The sequence below is a fragment of the Salvelinus sp. IW2-2015 genome, linkage group LG30 (genome assembly GCF_002910315.2).
Source record: "Salvelinus sp. IW2-2015 linkage group LG30, ASM291031v2, whole genome shotgun sequence".
Taxonomy (NCBI): domain Eukaryota; kingdom Metazoa; phylum Chordata; class Actinopteri; order Salmoniformes; family Salmonidae; genus Salvelinus; species Salvelinus sp. IW2-2015.
Window position 1 is genome coordinate 10,223,718 of NC_036869.1, and position 21,550 is coordinate 10,245,267.

A 21,550-nucleotide genomic window follows, 5' to 3' on the forward strand; every position below is an offset into this window, starting at 1 on the left:
ACTACATACTAAGTCAGTCAGGAGCAAGCCAGGTAGCCTAAGAAGAAACAAAAATGAATTATTTGGGCTATATTATTATTATTTGAACGCTATAGCCTGCCATTTAAGAAACAAATTGTGACTTATTTGTGAAAACACAAACAAACAATAGCACTTCAACAACAAAATATGCCTTATTAAGCTACAGTCATTCTACAGTGCAGTGGAATTCACTTTCAGAAACACGAGTTTGGCCAGTCTTTGGTTTGAGGATCATGCGGTAAACTATGCATGCCTAGATTGTTCATTTAGCCTAGCATATGCTCTTATATTCCCATGCCCTAATCACAGTAAACACAACTATTCTGTAACAACAATATCATTGAATAAAATAGAATATATTTGAAAATGATCATTTCCCCCAAAACATTTTTTATAAGTGCATATACACAAAGTACTGAGTCAAGTGTCTGAATAATTATATTATTATGATATTATGATTATTTTGATATTTCCGTTCATTTTTAACAAATTAGCAGAAATTAGCAACTGTTTTTGCTTTGTCATTATGGAGTATTGTGTATAGATTGATGAGGGAAAAAACGATTTAATCAATTTTAAAATAAGGCTGGAACGTAACAAAATGTGGGAAAAGTCAAGGGGTCTGAATACTTTCCGTATGCACTGTAGGCCTACCTGATGATATGCGGCTGCTGTGTTAAAAAACAATTGTATTTTTCTCGAATTCTTTGATGATCTGATACTTCTGTTGCACTCAATGTGTATAGACAACTTTAGCTCTGTTCCAAACAAAGTACTGTCCTATTCTTTAACAATAGCCTGTATAGAAATCACAACCTCTCCGGGGCTACAGCATGCTGGTTGTTGGTTGTCAGGCTGTTGTCGTATAAATAAATATTCTGTTTTTCTCCAGTCATGTAAAATGACGTAGAAGTGCATGAATTGCGTATATAAAAAGCTATTTTTTATCGGACGCAGATAAGATGATAGATGTATGCAGTGCTTTTATTATAATGGGGATCTTATCACCCCTACTCCTGTCCATGGTGATATGCGAATCCACAACCTTCTGCTTACTTTGTCATGTAACTACAAAACGCTTTGTTGGAATTATTGTTTTTGGTATAGTGAAGGGACACTTTTTTTCTCCAGGTTTTAGGGGGTCGGGTAAACATATTTTTACTGAAAGGAGGGCCATTCATTATTTCAGAGAGGTACGATTGTTAGCAGAATTTACGCAGCAGGTTAGGATAATTAGGTTACGTTTAGGAAAAGGGTTAGCTAAAATACACGAAAAACAACAGCTTTTGATGTTAATTAGACAAATTCTGGATACCTTTTAGCGATTATCCTAGCGTTACGTCCCAATAATCTCAAACTTCTCCTGAAGTGTGCACTTGCTCCCTTCATTAATTTGAAATTAAATTAATGTTATCTCGAAACGCTAGTACACAATCCAATATTGTTTGATTTGCAGGGAGTAGTGAACATGCACACACTTCAGGACTGAGACGCAATCGGGGAAGAGGTTGATTTGGAATACATTTACAAGGCGCTATCGTGGGGACCAATCAGAATCTAAAATGCTCAACCTATCTATCCCATGATGCTTTGCGTTATGGCAAATTACGGATAAATGCATCTAATTCTATTTGATTCATCAATATTATTCGTTGTTTTGTCAACTAAAATATGATTTAAGTATTTCATACAACGGAAAGTCACTAACAGAATAAAATACATTTAATGTTTTTCCCTACCCTGACTGAAGTCCCTGTGTCCAAAGAACAGATTGTAAAAACTGTATCATATAGATAAAAAGGGCTTCTGCTATGTTTAGCACAGGGAGGGTGGGGATTCACCACTCTTCTTGCGGAATCGATATCAAGAGATTTCGGAAGCATAATTTTTACTGCCCGGAGCTGCGAATGATCGTGAATCTTTGCGCTCCATAATATTGTATAACAATAATAACCTTTTAACAAAACAAGTTTTGATGCATTGTAGTRCGGCGCCCGTACATACAGACTTGTGCGACTGGTCCGCAAAAGCAGGTCACAATCCAACTGTTCTAATGCTGTGAAATAAGTGATGATTGCCGTCATAAAACATTTAACACCTGTTGTCAACAGGCTTGTTTTTATTTTTGACCTATTTTTGAGGATGCAGCATGACTGCATGACTGGAGAGCCGCGCTATATGAGGTAGTGTGACTGCTCGAAGTGCGCATGCCCAGCAGCTTGTAGGGATGTGTTCGAGTTCATAAAAACGGTAAGGAAAATCTAAACGATGGCTTTGTACTGTTAGGTGTATTCGGTTCATAAAGGTTAACTGATTTATATGCGAGGTAATGTCTATCTCTACGTAGATTTGGTAATTTTAAAGGGGTAACACCCCGTGCTCGCTCCGAATGGCGGGGCAACGCCGTCGCCGCGTTGTTGTTTGGTGTACGTGCTGCCGCACAGGGACGTAATTTTGAAGGGGAGCGGAGAAAAGAAAAAGTAGAACGAACGGACGCACGCTATCGTCKGAAACAAGCGGTACGTAACCGCCGCCACGCAGTAAATCTCAAGGTGGCTAGTAACATCCCGGCCACAGGTTGCGTGAGCGCCAAACCTCTGCCCAAAGTCCATTACTTTAGTTAGCTTAGCCATCTTGCTAGCAAGATAGCCGGACTAGTACAATGCATGGGCGTAGGCCGTTCAGCTATACAGATCAGTGGGAAAGGCTATTTAGGAAAATGGCGCGTTAGCAGCTAGTTAGCTATGTACCACTTGATCTCCTGATTGTAACTAGTTACACTGCACTGCCCATACCCACAGAAACGTTGCGAGGAGAAAAACTGAGTGCAAACTTGCTGTACATTACTTTTAACTAGTACGTTAGTTAGCTAGCTAACGCAGCGTTTCTGTGGATATGGGCAATGTAGTGCACTAGTTACAGCCAGGAGACCAGGTGTAACGATAGCTAGCTACTAGTTAAAAGTTATGCAAAGCAAGTTTTCAGTCAGGTTTTTCTCCTCGCCTTTTAAATGTGTAGGGACCAAGTAGGAAAGATRGCTAGCTAGTAACCGTGGGTTTCAATGAGCCCCATGCAGTGCCCCCCTTTCTAACTATGACAGAATAACTGAATAACACGTTGGAGGTTTAAATTAAACCATACAGCCATTGGCTGAAACTGAGAGGCAACTGAACTGAATCTGTTTATAGGCATGGTCTGCCCTGAGAGCATCTTATCCATATTCTACCTTGTCCTATCTGTCCTCCTGTATGTGAGTAGTCTTTCACACACACATTCTTCTAATCTTGCCTATTTGTCACCATTGTGCTCTTCGTCCCTATCTGGGGTTTTCAGTAGGTTACACTGGGAGAGGAGTCAGGATGGCACAAACCGAGGTGACGACAGTCTCCATGGGGGACTTGATGGTGATGAGGGCTGCTGAGGAAGATGATGGTGATGACAATGAAAGCAAGACACAGGTCATCCTCCAGCTACAACCAATCACAGCAAGGTAGGTACACACTGATGTTTACTTGAGCCTGATGGGGGGGAAAAGAGGACAAGACTAGTGTAACAGAGTTGGTTTGGTGAACCACGCTCACATGATGGCTCCCCAAGCTGATTGCCTAGGTTTTAGGTTAGTGAGCTAACAGTCTTGTGGCAAGCAGACCCTGCTTTGTTTTTTAGCCAAAGATTTCATTTGTTTTGTATTCACTTTCCCTTGCAGTATGGATGAGTCGGGAGAGGCAGACACAGCTGTTGTGGCTGTGGAGTCACACCCAGGTAAGTAACACACACACAGACACACACACAGTGCCACACAAACAAAGCATATCATAAAACATGTGCACGTGTGTGTGTGTTCCTTGAGAAGAAACAACAGTTGACGGGGAGGACGTAGAGTTGGGCTATCCCATCACATGTGGAGAGTGTAAAGCTGTGCTACTGGTCAAGAAGTTTGTCTGTCCTGGAATAAACGTAAAATGTGTCAAGGTTAGTATTGTCATGGTCACTATTCTCTACAGAAATCATAAAGCTTTTCAAATGCTAGTGTGCAGAGAAGGAACAGCTCAGACTGCCAGCTTTGGTATACTTTTTAAGAGTTTTAGTCCTGTTTGTACATTGTCAACAGATGAGATTGTGAGAATGTCACATACCGTTTGCCTCAATAATGCCTTAGACATCAGTTGAAGGTTTCTCATTGGCCAGTTGTTTCTTTGCTGTCTCCTTTATGATAAGGTGGTATAGGTATCTGTTTTGTAATCGCAGTGAACAGATGGTTCCTTTCTAAACTCTCTACCTATAATGTCTGCACCATACAGTATGAAGACCAGCTGATCAGTCCCAAGCAGTTTGTCCACATGTCTGGGAAGGCTACACTGAAAGACTGGAAGAGAGCTATCCGGATGAGCGGGGTCATGCTCAGGTCAGGAGTAGAGTCGACCGGTCCCAAATCAACCCCTAGCCTCTAGCCCCTACCCCCTATGCACTTGTGGAGAGATCTGAGATCATTAGATAGGCAAAATGCCTATCTCTTAGGCTTCAGAGGTAGTCAAGAAGTTAGAGAGGTGGGCCAGAAACTGGAGGGTTGCAAGTTAGAATCCCAGGTCTGAGGGGGAAATCAACCCGAGGTGATTGATGCACATGGTGTGTCCCTTCCCGCTCTCATTCCTCACTCTTAACCTTTATCTAATAATCTCTCTCCTTCAGGAAGATGATGGACTCGGGGCAGCTAGACTTCTATGAACACAGCACTCTGTGCACCAACACGTGTCGAAGCACCAAGTTTGACCTGCTGATCAACAACACGCGCTTCCCCCCTGACGGCAGCGGCCTCACCACACCCACCTCCTCACAAGGTGAGACCAGACACGCCCCTCCCTGGGGGCTGTTAAGATCTGATTGTCTGTGGCAAAACAATTTAAAAGTTTGTCTGGCAGTTATTATTTTGTCTGGCAGTTATTTTTGGTAAAGAACCTTTTAATCCAATATTCTCCCATTTACCTCATTTTGAATTTGTGATATTCTAAGGCATGTCAATTAACTTTACATTTTCATTGGTATATATATATATATAACACACACACACACACACACACATACACACACACACACGTTTGGAATACGTTATCAGTCAATAAGCATGCAGGACCGGAACCATCCGTTTTATGTTGTATATTGAATATTGTAAGTAGTGTAGCTAACCATGTCTCTCCCCGTTTTGGACATGTAGCCCAGGTGGTGATTGGTAATGGTGGCCAGGTTGCCATGACAACAGAGGAGAGGTCAGAGGTTCTGACCGGAACAGTGGATTGGAGTTCTGGGGCCGTAGCAGTGGAGACAACAGAGAAGAAGGAAACCAGTGAGATATCAGGTGAGTTCTTCACCTAAACAGTTCCCACTCGTGACTATATTTATACTCTCAACTCTGAAGTCAAATAGTTGTCTGGGCATTAGTCTTGTATTAATCTTAGTGCATTTGACCCAGGTATGAAGCTATGTCAAGTACTTGCTGTTGGGTGCGATTGATTTAGCTCGCCCAGTAAAAGGAAACCAATAAAATAATCCCCAAAGTGCAAACTCCACCGACCCTACATGCTGGTCAAGCTAAACCAACCACATCTCAAGTATGTAACACATATTTGACTTTAGGTCTGCTTGGTATGCGACTGGATGAATTCTTCCTCACCTCTCTCACATAACTGTGACTCAAATTGCATATACCCTACTTTGAATTTGATCTCTGCTGTGTCCTTTGTTCCCCCAGAGGAGACGTTGAACTTCTGGAGAGGCATAGCTGATGTAGGCCTGATGGGGGAGGTGGTGGACAACATCAGGACAGAGCTGCTGGAGATGCTGAGAGGAGTGCAGTTACGCAGCGAGCAGGCTGCCATGCAGGACGCAGGTGGGTACTGGTAGCTAGGCCAAGGACACAGGGGATAGGGTACTGAACTTCTGGAGAGGCATAGCTGATGTAGGCCTGATGGGGGAGGTGGTGGACAACATCAGGACAGAGCTGCTGGAGATGCTGAGAGGAGTGCAGTTACGCAGCGAGCAGGCTGCCATGCAGGACGCAGGTGGGTACTGGTAGCTAGGCCAAGGACACAGGGGATAGGGTACAGGTCATAAATGCTGAGAGGAGTGCAGCTACGCAGCGAGCAGGCTGCCATGCAGGACGCAGGTGGGTACTGGTACCTAGGACACAGGAGATCGGGTACAGGGTACAGGTCATGGATCCTGAGAAGAGTGCAGCTACACAGCAAGCAGGCTGCCATGCAAGACACAGGTGTGGGTACTGGTACCTAGGCCTAGGACAGAGGGGATAGGGTACAGGTCAATTCTAAGGGTATATGCATGGTGCCACACAGGTGCAACGTTGGTTTCTGTTGATCAAGTCTGGGGATGAAATAAAATGAGAAGTAACGTTGACTTCTCAGGAGTAACATAAAGAAAAGACTAGATTATGGGGGCAACCAAAAAACAAGGTACACATATGTCTTGTTGAAACACATTTAATGTCTTTGATTCATTAATTAATTGATTGACTGATGGATGTGTTATTACTGACCATGTGATTGATTACCCACTGATGGACCTCAGATTCCTGTCTGGTAGAGGTGGCAGTGTTGAGTAACCTGGCCCAGGTGTTCGGCCTGCTGGACTCGGTCAAACACATCCTGAGCGTAAGGAGAGAACAGACTGACCCTGGAGAGGAGCAGGTCATTAGCACACTGACCAGTGAGTAATGATCAATTCAGTAACTTCAGGCAGAGGAAGGGAGATTGAGATATGTAGCCTATGATGTTCTGGAGAATTTMAATTTTAGTCATATCATTTAATGTGAATGGTCGGGAACAAAACATTTAATTGAAATGGAAAGGATACCTAGTCAGTTGTACAACTGAATGCATTCAACTGAAATGTGTATTCCGCATTGAAGTCTACATTTAATTGTAAAGATCGACCTGTATTGGATATTGCCTCAAACAAAAACTATTCACTTGCTAATTGATACGGTTGATTACTGTAGAGCACCATCTGAGTCATTTCTAACCTCTGACCTGATCTCTGCAGACCTGGAGATGCAGCTGGAGGAACAGAGACGACAGCAGCACGTCAGAGCTCAGCTCTGCCACCCTCAGCCACTCAACAACATCAGCCACATCCCAGGAGGCAAACCCACCAAGCCCAAGGCCAAACGCCCCCGTCTGCAGCGGCCAGCCTCCACCACCACCCTCCTCACCTCCTCCCTCTCCCAGCCCCAGACAGCCACCCTGCAGCCCCAGCAGTTCACTATCCTCTCCCCCATTTCATTCTCCTCCATGGGCCAGCCCTTCTCCCTGTCAGGCCTCCCAATGGCCACGCTGGGTCAACAGAACAACACGGTAACCCTTCACACTCTGCCCGCCGGCGCTCAGACCTTCACCCGATACATCACCACCATGGTGGGGGCCGACGGCAAGACGGAGACCCTGACGCTGCACCCTTCCCAGGGGCTGACGCTAGTGGGCACCACCCTCCAGGACCCCAGTCAGCTGGGAGGAACCATGATGAGTCCCATGGAGCTGGTCCAACTCACCCAGGGAGGGGTGACCGACGGTGGGGAGATGATGGTGGAGCAGCCCATGGGCCAGGTTGTGGAGATGGGGATGGTACAGGAGGGATTGGTGGAGGGGGTTGAGGACAAGAGCCAGGCACACACCACCGTGATTGAGATCGACCCCACGCCGGGCGACCATGACCAGACCATGGGGGCGGTGATGGAGCTACAGCTGGCCCAAGAAGGAGAGGCCGAGGCTGGGGAGGAGGGCTCTGCCGTAGTGGTCCATACTGGGATGGAGGTGACCATGGTCTCGGAGGGGGTTGAGGGAGGGGAGGAGATGGTGATGCAGGGAGAGTCGGAAGATGCCCAGGGGGATGTGCTTGAGGCTGGGCAGCAGAGCCAGGTAGAGGGTGTACAGCTGGATGCTAATGGGCAGATCTCAGGCCTAAGGATAATGGTGATCGAGTAGGAGACTCAGGAAGAGGACAAGGACAAATGATCCAGCTCAGCTCTGCAGACAAAGACAATACCCTATCCTTCCCCTGGAGCCATGTGAGACAGTAGGGATGGACTAGCCTGGTCCCAGATCTGTTTGTGCTGTCTTGCCATCTTGCTGTGACAATTATCGTAGGAGCTGGCAAGATGGCACAAACAGATCTGAGACCAGGGATATGAACTCATGGACAGAACATAAAAGAGAATACGCAGGCAGACTTGTGGTGTGATCAAGTGTGTGGAGTGTACACCGAACGCTGCCAAAGACCTAGCCTTTTTAGTGTAGCTGTGGTCCTTAGCAGCTAGGCCAAGGTGTCCCTTATTTTCATTGTTGTTTCGTTAGTTTTTATTAAAACAAAATTACAACATAGCCAGGCACCGTATCTTATATTGTTTGTTTTTGTAACGCATTTGTATGACTTCAACTTGAAGAAGACACCCAAATACAATTTTCAGAAGACGTCCCAGGATATTGGATTGAGATTGGTATGAATAACAGTCTGGTGTTGTATTCGAGGTGTGTTACCCTTTTGGTGTGTGTGTGGAGCTGGAGGTCTACTGTGGGATGACAGCAACAGTTCTAAAACAGGCTGCTCTGTTACACATTTCTTTCAAAAATAGAAAGCATACCACTTTCTCTTTGCAGCTTTTGGGATGAAGTCTTTTCAGCAGTTTTTTATCAAACAAAACAAAGATAGTATCTTGTTGAGCTCACCATTGTCAGATCAAAGCTTTTTGGGCTTTTTCTTTGGAAGATTTGAATTATATTTCACCCTGATTCTCTGTATGGTGACAAATGCAGTAGATGTATTGTATATCCAAGCTCCATAGAGAACAACACATTTGCATTTTTYCCCCAGATTTTTAGCATGTGGTTATTTTAGCAACAAGGTTTTGTATAGCTAGAAATGGACCTAAAGTTAAAGTATGACAAGATGGTTATGTAAGTCAAAGAATAATGACAGGGACTCGTATATCAAGCTGAACAAAATGCTGTAACACTTTAGGAAGGAAGTATACATATGGCATTCATAACACCTTTTATGAAACCTTTCATAACCATTCACTAGCCTACGGATATTGTTGCACTCGCTTTAACTAGGGGTCCTAGGCCTAGTTACATGGTCTGTAACCTGAATGAATGGGTGCATTTATGTGAGAAATCAGCGTTTGGGGCGGCAGGTAGCCTAGCGCTTAAGAGCGTTGGGTCAGTAACAGAAAGGACGCTGGTTCAAATCCCCAAGCCGACTAGGTGAAAAATCTGTCGATTTGCCCTTGAACAAGGCACTTAACCATAATTGCTCCTGTAAGTCGCTCTGGATAAGAGCGTCTGCTAAAAGACTGAAATGTAAATGTAATAGTACCTATATTAGTGTTGCAGTATCATTCATAACAACCTTCATAACACATTTATTCAACATCAGCCTCATGTACACCCCCTTCAAGCAAAGTATTACCCAAACCGCTGCCCAGCCTAGAACAAATAACAAAAGTTCTTACTCGGTTTATTTTACTCATAATAACAGACACAGAAGTGCAGTGCTGAGACCARAATGAATAAATCCATTCAGTTATTTTGGTCAATGAATGTGAACAAAGTTGCAGGGTACATTTTAAGTTATCTGTAATGACCTGTTCTGTATTTCCTTAATTCATTTGTAATGTGTTTTAATATTATTAAAATAAAAGACAAATCAATTGGTGTTGGTTGGTGGTGTGGTTTGGTGGTTGGGAGTGCACTAGTCATGTTCTGTGGAGGAGATCCAAAGGAGGATATGGAGACGGATGGATCGGCCACACCCTCTAAAAGCCCCCTTCCAACATCACCAGGGAAGCTCTATCCTGGAACCCGTTAGGTTCCTCAAACTCAACTCTGGACCTCGAAGCCAGTTCCATTGCGTTTTTTCATTGTTCCCCTCTAATCAGGGACTGATTTATACCTGGGACACAACACCTCACAAACTTCTACAGATGCACAATTGAGAGCATCCTGTCGGGCTGTATCACAGCCTGGTACGGCAAATGCACTGCCCACAACTGCAAGGCTCTCCAGAGGGTGGTGAGTTCTGCACAACGCATCACCGATGGCAAACTACCTGCCCTCCAGGACACCTACAGCACCCGATGTCACAGGAAGGCCAAAAAGGTCATCATGGACAACAACCACCCGAGCCACTGTCTGTTCACCCCGCTAACAACCAGAGGGCGAGGTCAGTATAGGAGCATCAAAGCGGGGACCGAGGCCATCAGACTGATAAACAGCCATCACTAACACAGAGACTGCTACCTACATACAGACTTGAAATCATTGGCCACTTTAATACATGGATCACTAATCACTTTAATAATGCCACTTGAATAATGTTTACATATCTTGCATTACTCATCTCATATGTATATACTGTATTTCATACCATCTATTGCATCTTGCCTATGCCGCTCGGTCATCGCTCATCGATATATTTATATGTATTTATTCTTATTCCATCCCTTAGTTAGATTTGTGTGTATTAGGTAGTTGTGTAATTGTTAGATTACTTGTTAGATATTACTGCACTGTCTAGAAGCACAAGCATTTCGCTACACTCGCAATAACATCTGCTAACCATGTGTATGTGACMAATACAATTTGATTTGATTTGAGGTGGGTCCAATTAATTATCGGGTAGAACAGAAAACCAGGGCCTATGAGGTCCGGAGCCTGCTGGTTTTATGCTCTACCTGACAATTAATTGCACCCACCTGGTTTTCCTGGTCTAAATCAGTCCCTGATTAGGGGGAACAATGACAAATTTGAGGGGCCTACTTTATGTCAAAGTCACTGAAGCTGGAGACATATCTCCCTCACTAACTATAAACATCAGTTGTCAGAGCAGCTTACCGATCACTGCACCTGTACACAGCCCATCTGTAAATAGCCCATCCAACTACCTCCTCCCCATATTATTTTTTTGCTCTTTTGCACCCCAGTATCTCTACTTGCACATCATCATCTGCGCATCTATCACTCCAGTGTTAATGCTAAATTGTAATTATTTCGCCACTATGGGCTATTTATTGCCTTACCTCCCTAATCTTACTACACTGCTCAAAAAAATAAAGGGAACACTTAAACAACACAATGTAACTCCAARTCAATCACACTTCTGTGAAATCAAACTGTCCACTTAGTACGCAACCATGAGTGACAATAAATTTCACATGCTGTTGTGCAAATGGAATAGACAAAAGGTGGAAATTATAGGCAATTAGCAAGACAAACCCCAATAAAGGAGTGGTTCTACAGGTGGTGACCACAGACCACTTCTCAGTTCCTATGCTTCCTGGCTGATGTTTTGGTCACTTTTGAATGCTGGCGGTGCTTTCACTCTAGTGGTAGCATGAGACGGAGTCTACAACCCACACAAGTGGCTCAGGTAGTGCAGATCATCCAGGATGGCACATCAATGTGAGCTGTGGCAAGAAGGTTTGCTGTGTCTGTCAGCGTAGTGTCCAGAGCATGGAGGTGCTTACCAGGAGACAGGCCAGTACATCAGGAGACGTGGAGGAGGCCGTAGGAGGGCAACAACCCAGCAGCAGGACCGCTACCTCTGCCTTTGTGCAAGGAGGAGCAGGTGGAGCACTGCCAGAGCCCTGCAAAATGACCTCCAGCAGGCCACAAATGTGCAGTGTTCTGCTCAAACGGTCAGAAACAGACTCCATGAGGGTGGTATGAGAGCCCGACGTCCACAGGTGGGGGTTGTGCTTACAACCCAATACCGTGCAGGACGTTTGGCATTTGCCAGAGAACACCAAGATTGGCAAATTCGGCACTGGCGCCCTGTGCTCTTCACAGATGAAAGCAGGTTCACACTGAGCACGTGATAGATGTGACAGAGTCGGAGACGCCGTGGAGAACGTTCTGCTGCCTGCAACATCCTCCAGCATGACCGATTTGGCGGTGGGTCAGTCAAGGTGTGGGGTGGCATTTCTTTGGGGGCCGCACAGCCCTCCATGTGCTCGCTAGAGGTAGCCTGACTGCCATTAGTACCGAGATGAGATCCTCAGACCCCTTGTGAGACCTATTGCTGGTGCGGTTGGCCCTGGGTTCCTCCTAATGCAAGACAATGCTAGACCTCATGTGGCTGGAGTGTGTCAGCAGTTCCTGCAAGAGGAAGGCATAATGCTTGATGACTGCCCGCCCATTCCCCAGACCTGAATCCAATTGAGCACATCTGGGACATCATGTCTCGCTCACTCCACCAACGCCACGTTGCACCACAGACTGTCAGGAGTTGGCGGATGTTAGTCCAGTGCTGGGAGGAGATCCCTCAGGAGACCATCCGCCACCTCATCAGGAGCATGCCCAGGCGTTGTAGGGAGGTCATACAGGCACGTGGAGGCCACACACACTACTGAGCCTCATTTTGACTTGTTTTAAGGACATTACATCAAAGTTGGATCAGCCTGTAGTGTGGTTTTCCACTTTAATTTTGAGTGTGACTCCAAATCCAGACCTCCATGGGTTGATAAATTTGATTTCCATTGATAATTTTTGTGTGATTTTGTTGTAAGCACATTCAACTATGTAAAGAAAAAAGTATTTTATAAGAATATTTAATTCATTCAGATCTAGGATGTGTTATTTTAGTGTTCCCTTTATTTTTTTGAGCAGTGTATATTTGCACACACTGTATATAGATTTTCCTATTGTGTTATTGAMTGTACGTTTGTTTATCCCATGTGTAACTCTGTGTTGTTGTTTTTGTCGCACTGCTTTGCTTTATCTTGGCCAGGTCACAGCTGTAAATGAAAACTTGTTCTCAACTAGCATACCTCGTTAAATAAAGGTGAAATAAAAAAATATTAAAATAAAAATGCTCCTAAACAAAGAAAGTAAATCATGTCATTATTTTACCACCAGAGAGCAGTAAAGTTCTTTTTAATTTCAGGTTGCAGCGCTTGATTCAAGAAGGATTGCTTCTGCCTTGTCCAGCATTAAAACCTCTTAGATGCAAAGTCCCCTGTTTTGGGGACCTGCGTGGTTCTGGTACCGGTTCCTGGCCGACACCACTTGAAGCTGTCCCTCCTACCACTTAATTCGCTCTTCCGACTGTCCATCAACTACTGGGATAACCCTACATCACAGTCACTAACAACATATGCGTGGAATCCTTACATCATAGTGCAGCAGGAGAGAGTGGCTTTGTCACTAGCAAGATCAGAGATCGATTTATAATTAAAATGATGAATAGATTTTAAACAAAAAAACCTTTCTGTTTGTCATAGAGGGACAAGATTAATATGAGATGAAAGTTGAGTTGCTAACGAGTCCAGGAAGCCATGCTAGAGCTCCGTGAGAAGTTCACAGTGATGGGGGCTGACGTTTTGATCAAGAGAGACCTTTAGAAAATATGCACATTTTCTCTAACTCTAAACATACAAATATGTATTTTACAGTTATAAGGAGTGTGAAATCTTAAAGTTAGTCATTTTGTAATTGGATTATACTATATTTAGAAAGCCTAAGTCATTTCAAGCCAATTTCATACAGTTTTGTTGAATAGGAAATACATAATATCAAATATTTCATGTTTTTATCATATTTGTACTGTGGACTTGAGCTTGTGTCGTCAAAAGTGTCTACACCTCAGCARTGTATAACCATTTTTTTCAACCAGAAATGTGCGATTTTAGCCTTTCTTGGAGTATGCAGCATTACTAGTTATTGTTTATGGCCCTTTCATGATAAATAACTACTTTTGAGGTTTACGTAGATTACATGTAGTTACATTTAACTGGTTTTAATATAGACAGCACGAATAGAGTCACGAATAGAGTGTCTGGACTCTGCCATTGCACACAGACACACACACCCCGTTAATCTCCATGTCTCTGTCACCCCCACTCTTCTGTGTGGTTTAATCCCCCCTGTCATGGAATGTATCCCTGAAGGGTGTGGGGCTTGWCGCTGTGCATTGCTGACATGGCACCTGGGTCCCGCTGGTTATTATATGTGATGTCTTCGTTGCTCTGAACTGCCAGAGCGTCTGAGGGGTGGGCAAGGGAGAGGATCTGGTGTCATGTAGGCAAGAGGAGTAGTGGTGCACTGGTCAGCTGTTTGTTCACCCGCACTTGCCTGCAATTGCTAACAATCCATTCGTAACCACCTGTCTATGCGATGAAGTGAAAATCTGAGTCCGCACCTGATTCTAACCCACTAATATAGAAAATGCGCTGTAGGATACAGTCAGAGACTGTTTTTTTGACAGGGTGTCCAGAGTTTTTGTTGTTGCCTGATTTAGATGTTTCTGCTTATAATTTTATGCTATTTGTTTGTCAACTTGTCTATAATAAGATACATGCAGCTTTTCTTCTGTCATATGTTGCCCTAGAAGACTATTAAATAAACTTTGCTCACCAGAATAATGACAGGGGAGAAAAAACAATAACCATTTTTTTAAAACGGGAACGATTTTCTGTATAAAAATTCCAAATGACATCAGTTTGACCGGTTCTAAGGAAATGGAAAGCTGTGAACATGTTTCTGATAAGATTTCAGTTCGGCTTGGATGTATATTTTATGTGGTTTAATTTAAATACTATTACTGGCAGAATGCTGGCCAAACCTCCCGTTTTGCGTACGCGAGCGTTACAAAAATAAATGTACACATACATGTTATTCAATCATACCAAACTGCTCGTGCGCGTCAACGGCATCTGCATCGCCAGGCACAATTWTTTTTTGACACGTGATGCGTTGCAAGTCCCGCCTCTCCCATTTACTCATTGTTTTTTATGAGCATATACCCACGTGGGTGATTTGAAAGACRAAAGAGGTCCACACTCCAGTCCAGTTGGTGGCGGTAATGCACCTTAAAGTTGGTTTCCAATCGCCATATAAAATCTACAGATGATGAAGAATAAGAAATATGTTAGAGAAGAGATTAATCAGAGAAAACTAACTGCGGGTTATGATTCAACCTGCACATCACTAAAGAGGAGCCAGACCTGTTTGTGCCTTCTAGCTATAGGAGTTATAGGGGAGAGTGGGGTGAGTTGAGCGTTTTTTGACATTCAGCATCACTCCGTCAGGGGGAATACAGTATTCTTTCTAACAAGGATATCTACATATATTTCAGGATGTTGTGTATCCCTGGAAATAATCAGAATTCATGTAAAAATTACTGTTTTGAAAACATAGCTTGTTCAAAAAAAGCGGTGTCTTGGCACAACTTACCTCACATTTCCGTACTGAATGAAATATTACCACTACCTTTTCCCCCAAACACAATTCAACACAACACTTTTTTTGTCTTTTAATCATTTGAATAATCTTTTGACATAGGCTTAACATCTAATAAACTCTGTACTTTTATTTTTTACACAACAATAGGCCAGTCCCTGTTGTTACCTCATATCCCAGCGATAATGCATTGCATTACGCCTGGTAACAAAACACTTCAATTTGCTAAACTTTCCAGTGGCTCAACCATTGGCTCAACCTACGCCATGGTGATTGGCTCAACTTACCCCAAGGCGAATATTTTGACTATATTAGACCACCCAGATACAAGGATGCACTTTCATACTAGGTTTCAGACCTCATGTTGAAGCTTTTCGAGACCACACTATCATCCTTGTGCCCAAGACAGGGAAAGTAACTGAACTAAATGACTACATACCCATAGCACTAGCTTCCGTCATCATGAAGTGCTTCGAAAGTCTAGTCAAAGACCACTTCACCTCCTCCCTCCCCTACACACTCAACCCTCTCCAATTTGCCTACCACCCTGACAGATCCACCTGGACAAAAGTAGTGCATATGTGAGGATGCTGTTCATCGACTATAGCTCTGCCTTCAATACCATAGTGCCATCTAAGATCACCTCAAAGCTCAGGGCCCTGGGACTGAACTTCTCCCTGTGCAACTGAGTCCTGGACTTTCTTACGGGTAGGCAACATTACCTCTTCCACACTGATTTTAAATACAGGGGCCCCACATGTATGAGTCCTCAGTCCCTTCCTGTACTCCCTGTATACCCATGACTGCGTGGCCTTACACAGTTCCAACTCCGTCATCACTGACGACACGACGAGACAGCCTACAGGGAGGAGATAGGCACTCTGACGGCATAGTGCTAGGTAAACAAACTCACCCTCAATGTAAAAAAAACAAAGGAGCTGATTGTGGACTTCAGGAGGAACCAGGCTGGGCACGCCCCCATCCTCATCAATAAAGGGTACTGGAACTGAAATGGTCAAACCACACAGACACCATGGTGAAGAAGGCAGTGACTCTTCAACCTCAGGATGCTGAAGAAATTCGGCCTCGGGCCCCGAGGTCCCTCACAGTGTTCTACAGGAGCACCACCGAGAGCATACTGCCGGGTTGCAGCACAGCCTGTTATGGCAACTCAACCACCACGGACCCCAAGGTGCTACAAAGGGTGGTACACTCAGCCGAACGCACCATTGGGTGCACACTGCCTGCTCTAAAGGACACCAAGTGTCGCAGGAAGGCCAAGAAGATCACCAGGGACCCCAGCCATCCGAGCCATGGCCTGTTCTCCCTGTTTCCATCACTCAGATGCGGGCAGTATAGGAGCATCATGGCAAAAACTGTGAGACTGGCCAGTAGCTTCTAATCCCAGACCATCTGGCTGCTGAATAGCCACCACTAGTCAGCTACCCCCCCCCACTCCATTGAAGTGGCGAAGCAGGTGGGACTGGTGTGGACCAATCACAGAGGATCCTGTCATGAGATGTCCGGCAACAACGGCACCTGAGGGGACGTGATGTGTCCGTCTCACCTGTGTCAGGTGAGTTACAGAGGTGTGTGTGTTAACTCTCCATTGTCTAGCGTGTCAGCAGGAGGATGATGCTAACGCTAAACTAGCGACGATGCGATCATTTGGAAAGCACACACACACACGCACGCACACGCACACGCACACACCTGTGTCAAGGTGATAAGCTGTGGACAGGTGTATTACAGAGGTGTTTAATTGGTGTCTGGAGAGTGTTACCTTTCCACGCAAGATCAAAAAGAGAAGAAAGACCTGTAATTGTAGTGTCCTTTTCCAGCTTGGATGGAAGGTGAGTCTTTTCAGTGTTGTGGCTATTCAGAGGGTTCTGACAACACGGTTGACACTTTGTGAGTAATATAGATGGGTACATGTAATCTCTTCACGTATGCAGTGGCTGGCTGCTCGCACCCCCCTCTCTCATCCCTTTTTCTCTCTCTCTCTCTCTCTCTCTCTCTCTCTCTCTCTCTCTCTCTCTCTCTCTCTCTCTCTCTCTCTCTCTCGTGGCTGCTGTGGTGGGCTTGGCTCACACGGAAATGTATATAGGTGGGCTGCTGAAACTGCCTGGGGGACTTTGTCATGGTGTGGGGCGTCAGGGGGGTTCTATGTACAAAAGACACAGGACGGGTCTTGGTTCTAACTGTTAAAATTAAGTAAAGTTTGTGTTTTTAATTATGTAACTATTGGGCTAAATCTCTCTCTCTCTCTCTCTCTCTCTCTCTCTCTCTCTCTCTCTCTGTATGTTGTGTCATGTATGCTGTGTTAGTGACTAAGAGGAAATATATTCATGAGCCACCTTTAAAACTATCTCAATGTCATGTATGTAAAATACATAATATACAGTAAGGAAGGCTTAAAGTATTCTGAATTATATGTTTATTTTATATGTTGGCGTGCACAGAGAAGACAGTGGGGAGTAAGGCAATTACATATTCAGAGGATCATTTGCATTTTTTTGCTCTTAGATCATCTACTTTACTTTTAAATCCAATTTACTGCACATTTTAGTCAAATTAATCTCCATTTTTAAAAGCTTAACCTGGCTGTCTGTCAAATGCACCTCACAGTTAGGTGACACTCTCTGCAATCTGTTCCTCTCAGAGGATGCAAGTGGGAAAATGTTTCTAAATGATTTTAAGCCAAAGGAAAGGATGATAGTACCTCATATTTCATTCCTAATTGGTGCTTCTCACCTTCCACAAGGATCAAGTTCAAACATGGTACACATCACACTTTTTAGCTGAGTCACTGTCATCAGAGTATGCATATTTTTTCCAAGTTTATATGAAGCAACCAAGAATGAATCTAAAAGAGAGGTACTTTATGAGACATCCTCTATTCATCCTCTGAGCAGACTCAGTATTATGAAGAAAAATATACTTAAGCGAGTGAGACCATGCAGAGTGACCTTGTCGGCATGACTGCCAGAGCTTGTGTGTGTGGTGGCTGTGTGGTGGCTGTGTGGTGGTTGTGTGTGTGGTGGTTGTGTGGGAGTGGTTGTTGTGTTGATGGTTGTGTGTGTGAGTGGTAGTGTCTGTGTGTGGTGGTTGTTGTGTTGAGTTGTGTGGTGGTGGTTGTTGTGGAGTGTTGTTTGTGTTGAGTTGTTGTGTGTGTAGTGTTGTGTAGTGTGAGTGGTGTGTGTGTTTGGTTGTGTGTGTGTGGTTGCTGTGTGTGGTGGTGTGTGTGATGGTTGTGTGTCTGTGGTTGTGTGTGTGTGTGTGTGTGTGGTGGTTGTGTGTGGTGGTTGTGTTGTGAGTGTGTTGTTGTGTGTGAGTGGTTTTGTGTGGTGGTGTGTGTGTGAGTGTTTTGTGTGTGTGGTGGTGTGTGTGTTGGTGGTTGTGTGTGTGGAAGACAACAGATACCACCATGGCAGCTGGCAGTGCGATTCGGACACCCTGTTCCCTTGCAGCCAGCCATGTTTATTGTGTTGTGTGTGGTGGTGTGTTGTGTTGGTGTGTGTTGTGTGTGTGTGTGGTGTGTGTGTGTGTGTGTGTGTGTGTGTGGTGTGTGTGTGTGTCATTCATCAACCCCTCGTGCCAGCCATGTTGCAGCCACAGGAGACACAGCTACCTCATTCAGCAGGTGTGACTTCCCGGTTGGACATGAGAGGAGAGAAAGAATGACAGGAGGAAGTAAGGAAGGAAGGAGAGAGAAGGAAAGGAAGGAGATAGGTGAGAGAGGGCAGGTAAGGAGGAGAGAAGAAGTATAGGAGAGAAGGAGGGAAGGAGAAAGGATGAAGAGGATGGGAAGGAGAGAGGGAGGGAGGGCAGGAGAGAAGGAGGGAGGGGAGGTAAGGGAGGAGAGAAAGAAGGATAAGGAGGGAGGGAGGGTAGTGAAAGAGCAAGGGAGGGAGATGGATGGAGGGAGGTGAAGGAGGGGAGGTAAGAAGTGAGAGAATGAGGGAGATGGACAGAGGTGTGAACTCCCATAATTCTTAGAGAAAGAAGAGGAAGAAGAACAAGAAGGGGGTGAAGAGGAGCATAGAGATGAATGGAGGGAGGGAAAAGGCTAGGGAGAAAGAGGGTGTGAGATGGACAGAGGTGGGAACTCCTAGCATCCTTCGAGTAGACAGGAGCATTCTTGTTTACACAGTCTAGTTTGATCTGTGAGAGATTGAGGGTTGGGTTGTTACCCTGCCTGTCATTCCGGCCCTATCTCTCCCCCCTCTTATCTTTCTCAAGTCTGTCTGTGTGTGACCTTCACCCTGCCTGTCATGCTGACCCTTTCTCCTTCCCCTTATCTCTGTCTGAGACAGCAGGGTTAGGCTGAACTGTGAGAGAGACACCAGAGCTGTCTATGTCTCTGACTCTCATCACCATCAATCATCATTCTCTCCTAACCTCCTTTCCCATTTCTTTCTCTCCTTTCTTGTCTAAATATTTTATTCTGTCACTGCTCCTCTATCCTCAGATAATAGCTTGTTTTTCTAGACTTGGCAGGTTGTGGTTGGCTTGAGTTTAACCCCATGACCCTATAACTCTATAACTCTTTGTTGACTGAACTGTTAAAACAGCATCTCCTCCATATTGAAGCTCAAGCAGGAATACCTTGCACTTAGACTGAGTGGTCTTGTAGGAATCTGGTGTACCCCAACTCAGGTTGGGATATATACCAAGCTGTCACGCCCTGACCTTAGAGAGCCTTTTTATTCTCTATGTTGGTTAGGTCAGGGTGTGACTAGGGTGGGTAGTCTAGTTTTTTATTTTCTATGTTGGCCTGGTATGGTTCCCAATCAGAGGCAGCTTTTTATCTTTGTCTCTGATTGGGGATCATATTTAGGCAGCCTTTTTCCACCTGTTGTGTGTGGCATCTTGATTTTGTATTGTAGCTTTAGCCCTACAAAGCTGTACGTTTCGTTTGTTACTCTTCCTTGTTTTGTGCCGGTTATCATTAATAAAAAAWGATTAACCTGCCCCACGCTGCATTTTGGTCTGACCATCCTTCCGACAACAATAGTTACACAAGCTCACCACAGCTTCCTTTCACAAACCAAAACTAATCTGACAAAAAATCCCAAAACAGGGGCTTATATTCACTTGGCCACTCCTTGGGTTATACCAATGTCAAATTGACAATTAAACGCATAACTATTCAAATGTGAAAGACATATTCCATAGTCCTTCATGACATTGTACAATAATAGTCTAAGCAGAGACAATCATAATCAGAACCAGTTCATAAAGCCACCGCCACTTAATTCACTATTCACAGTCCACTCAGTCACAGAAGGCCACTATAACTATTGGAACGCGTCAGCGCGCACATACAACTTACTAAGGTAGCCTACCGGACACTTGACCAACTACGAGCTCCAAGGAATAAATGCAAATACAGTTGATGTAAATAATTTAAACCTCTACCTCATCAGTCTTGCGAACGTTTATCTGCACTATAAACATCGCGTCCACTCAGAGGAGAGGGAATGGTACATGATATGCAACAATATATCGTACCAAACATGAAGCAAAAATGTCAACAATTGTGTAGCAAATATGGATTTTAACATGGGAAAACAACATCAATCATTTTCAAAACGGAAACAAAGCGCTCTCAATTGGTGGCAGATACTAGTGGAGTGACACGCCTACTGGATCACAGGCCTCCATGAAATGTGAATATATCTGCAAACAAATGGTAGCCTATTCATCATGCAAATTAAATATTAAAATGGCCAATGTATTGTGATGGTAAGGAAAGGTTACATGAGGACTTCATAAAGATGAACACAGGAACATTCTATTTGAGAAAAGGAATTGAATGAGCGCTATTGTATCACTGGCAGAATGATAGAACAGACAAATTGGCACAACTAGCTATTTGTAACACAGTCCATCTTAATAACATGGCCATCAATTGAAATTAACTCAAAATGTCAGATGAGTCTATTGGTGAGAAGCAGCAGGAGTCACGTTGTATGCTGCTTACAATAAATGTGTGTGTGTGTGTGTGTGTGTGTGTGTGTGTGTGTGTGTGGTTGTGTGTGTGTGTGTGTGTGTGTGTGTGTGGTGTGTGTCCTTGTGGAGGAGAGAGGGAGAGAAAGAGAGGCGCAACTGGAAGTTTTTCACCAATTGATAACCACTATTGCAGGGCACTTAGAAAAGTAATGATAATGATTCGATGAGGATTCACAAGACATATGCTCTTCTCTCTCCTCTGTCCTCTCTCTCTCTCTCTCTCTCTCTCTCTCCTGCTCCTCTCTCTCTCTCTCTTCTCTCTCTCTCCTCCT

General features: G+C 44.3%; 1 protein-coding gene and 1 non-coding gene across 2 annotated transcripts; both read left to right on the forward strand.

The window, feature by feature from the left end:
* The first annotated feature begins 1,816 nt into the window (after nt 1-1,816).
* LOC111955406 (U11 spliceosomal RNA) lies at nt 1,817-1,952 on the forward strand. The gene has a single exon (XR_002876123.1). It is a non-coding gene; the product is annotated as a U11 spliceosomal RNA (small nuclear RNA).
* Nucleotides 1,953-3,357: 1,405 nt separating this feature from the next.
* Nucleotides 3,358-8,042, forward strand: gmeb1 (glucocorticoid modulatory element binding protein 1). The gene is given in 9 exon segments (XM_070436021.1): nt 3,358-3,511; nt 3,728-3,783; nt 3,872-3,993; nt 4,323-4,426; nt 4,711-4,859; nt 5,234-5,374; nt 5,768-5,905; nt 6,601-6,738; nt 7,075-8,042. Coding segments are annotated over 9 exon segments (1,947 nt in total). The 5' UTR covers nt 3,358-3,380.
* The last annotated feature ends 13,508 nt before the right edge of the window (nt 8,043-21,550 follow it).